The sequence below is a fragment of the Lonchura striata genome, chromosome 28 (assembly GCF_046129695.1).
Source record: "Lonchura striata isolate bLonStr1 chromosome 28, bLonStr1.mat, whole genome shotgun sequence".
Lineage (NCBI taxonomy): Eukaryota > Metazoa > Chordata > Aves > Passeriformes > Estrildidae > Lonchura > Lonchura striata.
In genome coordinates, this window is record NC_134630.1 from 1,237,618 (window position 1) to 1,241,577 (window position 3,960).

Consider the following 3,960-nt stretch of genomic DNA (forward strand, 5'->3'; position numbering starts at 1 on the left):
TCACAGGGCCCACTCAACTACAAGAACCTCACCGAAGCTACAGCATAGTGCTCACAATTGAGCACAAAATAATGAGACATGGAGGCAAAGTAACTTGTGCACAGAAATCATAGCCAGACCAGAAGATGCTGCTTCCTCTTCAGCAGCTCCAGCTTTCTGCACCTCAGCCAAAATGCTGGGGAACAGCCACATGACACCACCATGTTGTGACAACTGCTGATTGGACCAAATCTTTATTACATGATGTCCTAAGTACATACAGCATTTGGAAGCCAGTTCACAGGGGGAAAGGTGACATTTACAGCTTGGGAGGTCCCATCAGCCTCCAGCCCTCCTTGTTACCGATCTTCATGAGAGCTGCAGTGATTCCAAACCCCAGACATGCTGTGGTGCCAGTGAGGTAACTGTGAGCTGAAGAAAACACATCAAACCAGAAAAGACCCATTAAGGCACAAATCCTTTGCAATAGATCTTGATAGACTGCCATTTTTCATAGGTCCTTAGACCATCAGCAACATTGTCTGGTCAGGGGAATTGGAAAAGTGACCTTTTTATAAAATTGAGTTCTCATGTTTATGGCTTGCAATTTGAAGTATCAATTTCAGTAATACACTGCCCCATCCCCTTAAGTGGGTAATCTTAAATGGCTCATTTGAATGACAAAAATAACTATTACTGCTTCAAACTCTCATCAGCTCAGCAACTAGGACAAGTAAAGATTAATTATATTTCACCACAATTAAAACTTAAAAAAATCCCTCATTTCTTTAGGTTTGAGGATGAATGTCTACAGAAAACAGTTGTGTCAGTATCTGCAGGAGCTGCTTAAGGCTTACAAAGGGCTGTAGGAGCAACAACAATAGGACATAGCTTGTCCCTCAGACTATGTGATGAATTCACAAGGTAGATACCAGATTGTACTCGCCGCCTAAAATAAATCACAGGTGTTGCCAAGAAAATATGCATTTCCACAACAGTATTTTTCCTATCTTGCAATTTTAAGGTATAACTGGTAGCTACTACTGGCAGTACTGAGTGAGGTGTCCTTTCATTCTGTATATCACTTCATGTTCCCTTTGGTATCCTCCCCTCTTACAGCCATATTTATTTCAGCAGGCCAACACAATGCCAATGAAACTGGCATGAATAGAGGCTGAGATGAATCATTACCAAAGATGCCTGATACCAACATTCTTTAACATTTTTCCCCAACTGAAAAGCTTCTAAAACCAACAAGGTTACATTTCAACACAGGCTTGCCCACAGTTACCTCTCACTCCCAAGACAGCTCCTGCTGCACAGCCACCTATGAAATAGTTCAAAGGATCCTCTGGTTCCTCCCGGACTTGGGCACTGAGACAGGTACTTAAGCCAAACACAGCTCCCAGTGTAGCTGTAAAGAAGAAGTAAAAAAACAAACAAACAAACAAAAACCCCACAAAATCCTCAAGGACCAGAGAATTCACATTGAGAATGACTCCAATATTCACAGTGACTACAATGGCAAATGTAGAAAGATCCGTTCCTCATTTCCCAGGGACATCCTATCCCAGCTGCTACAGTGAGACTCAGCATTCACTCAGTCCCCCTCAGCTTCCCTGGGTTTCTCCCCCTGCACTGCTGCAAGCTGGAGCCTTACAGCACTCCCCACCCACTGCCACCAAACAGCACCGCATGTTGCCAGGGTATCAACTAACAGCCCTTCCTGACAAGGCATGGGGCACCCCTGACAGCTGGGAGTACTGGAGAGGAGCAGTGGTGTCTGTGCAGCCACCTCCCCAGCTTTGCCTGGACTCTGCACTGTAACTCAGCCCTCAAGTCTCTGTGAAGCCACCTCACATCACCAGGCAGAGCAACCCCAAGGGCACTGCTCTCCCTACAAACTGCTAGTCCTGGCACTTTCTTCCTCTGCCTGCTGGGACTCACAATGATTACTGAATAGTAGGAAAATGAATTTTGTCAATTATTCTTGTTTGTAAACTGACTCTGAAATTAAATTTTTTGAAATGAACTAAGAAACTGCAAAGTAGAATCACCTTGTCCACTGAATTACACACTTCGTCCCATCAGACCCTGCAATGATAAAATTGCAAACTTTGGCAAAGAGCTGTATCAAGAACAGCTGGATTTGCACCTAATACAAACTCTTGATCATGAAATGTGAACCTGTCTACCAGGCACCATCTGCAGATTTCAATTCATCTTTTTTAGGAGCAACAAAAATGTCCAGATTAAAAATTTTCAATCCTATATAAAATCAGCAGCTCTTTTTACAAACTTATGCAGAAAATAAATTATGCTTATGCCAAAATCTACTGAAAAGAGCACTCCATAAACAAAACCCCCAGACATAGGACTGCATTTCAAATTTCCTGCTCTCCCTGCTTTGGACCAAGGCATCTGTAGGCCAAACGCACAGCTTGAGGCAATGAAAGGACAGACACGACAAATCCTTCCTCAGGTATGAAACTGGTAAGAGGACCCAATATGCCTGTTTAGGATTAAGGGATTTATTGAAATCACAGTTGATTATATGATCCAGTCCCTTCATAATGACCTCAGCTCATTAGAGGAGATGCCAGATCCTGGTTGGAGTCGAACTACTCAAAAATGCAAACCTGGACTGACGGTGCCCCATCTCAAAGCACCAACATTTGGGGAGAGGCAGAGGTGGCACAAACCATTGAATTAGACTGAAAAGCAAAAGTCTGCTAAGATAAAAACTGCACTTCACAAGGGACAAAGGGAACTTCAACCATACAGCCCCTTCAGCTCCCTGCTCCTCTTTTCAGCATCCACTTTCCCTTCCAAGTACAATTCAAGACAACTACATGGTTTCTCCTTGTCTATATGACACGATGGAAAAGAACCCACGTTTATCTTCTTTTTTCCACCAAAACATTGCATTGTTCTTTAGCAAATGCACTTTATTAAATACAATGCCTAAATATATTAAGCAAAAAGTTAAATATGCTTATACTATGTTGTTGCCCACAAACTGAGTATTCTAGAAATACAAAAAAACCATAATGTACCTTTTACTCCAGATTGCAAAAAATATGTTACTTCACCTGCAAATCAAGGATATGTCTTTCCATTTCAGTGTTTTGGCTCTTGGTTAAACAACGACCCAAGACCGGTGGAAGAGAGAAGCACCGAAAATGTGCAGGGGCAGAGGCAAGGGCAAAAATGAGGGCGCAGCCAGACCGGGCACAGGGGAGGGTGCCGTCCCTGCAGAGTTCCACCCTACAGTTACACTGCCGAGGGGCCCGGCCCTTACCCATCGTGACACTGTCCGCCGCCGCCGTCTGCAATGCGGCGAGAGCCGAGCCGGGCCGCAGCAGGATGATGCGATACGCCGCCCCGACCAGGCCTGCAACACAGCACTGCGCGTCATTGCCCGGGCCCGGGCCCCGCTCGGCCGCCCCCCCGCGTGCCTCCCTTCCCCCCGAGGCCCACCCGCGGCCGCTCCCACGCGCGTGGCGAGCCAGGTGCGCTGCGGGCACTGCTCGCCCTCGGGCCCGTCCCAGTAGCCCGCCATGGCGGCAAGGGGGCAACGCAGGTATCGCGAGAGGACGCGCGGCACCGCCCCGAGACGGGGCGAGGCCACGGAGCGCCCGCGGCGTGGCGAGCGCGGCCCCTCCCCGCGGGGCCCCGGCCCCTCCCGCGGGGGCCGGCCCGGGACCTCGACCGGGACCTCGACCTCCGCCCGGGACCTCGACCTCCGCCCGGGCCGGGACTTCAACCTCCGCCCGGGCCGGGACCTCCGCCCGGGCCGGGACTTCAACCTCCGCCCGGGCCGGGACCTCCGCCCGGGCCGGGACTTCAACCTCCGCCCGGGCCGGGACCTCCGCCCGGGCCGGGACCACCGCCCGGGCCGGGACCTCCGCCCGGGCCGGGACCGTGTGCTCCGCACCAGCGCTGCCCGAACACAGGCGCACCGTCACTGGCCTAAGGGAT

General features: G+C 49.5%; 1 protein-coding gene across 1 annotated transcript; it reads right to left on the reverse strand.

Moving 5' to 3' along the window:
- Positions 1–214: 214 nt before the first annotated feature.
- NDUFA11 (NADH:ubiquinone oxidoreductase subunit A11) lies at positions 215–3,579 on the reverse strand. Its single transcript, XM_021528174.3, has 4 exons — positions 3,460–3,579; positions 3,281–3,373; positions 1,271–1,393; positions 215–411 (listed from the first exon to the last, which is right to left on the reverse strand). The coding sequence occupies exons 1-4, from the start codon at positions 3,539–3,541 to the stop codon at positions 299–301; spliced, it is 411 nt and encodes a 136-aa protein (XP_021383849.1). The 5' UTR covers positions 3,542–3,579; the 3' UTR covers positions 215–298.
- Positions 3,580–3,960: the final 381 nt, after the last annotated feature.

Excerpts from the sequence above, each read along its gene's own strand:
- NDUFA11 (XM_021528174.3), bottom strand. The coding sequence starts at position 3,541 with ATGGCGGGCTACTGGGACGGGCCCGAGGGCGAGCAGTGCCCGCAGCGC. Across the intron at positions 1,394-3,280 it reads GGCGGACAGTGTCACGATGG|CTACACTGGGAGCTGTGTTT; the intron begins GTAAGGGCCGGG and ends TCTTCTTTACAG. Across the intron at positions 412-1,270 it reads AGCTGTCTTGGGAGTGAGAG|CTCACAGTTACCTCACTGGC; the intron begins GTAACTGTGGGC and ends TGTTTTCTTCAG.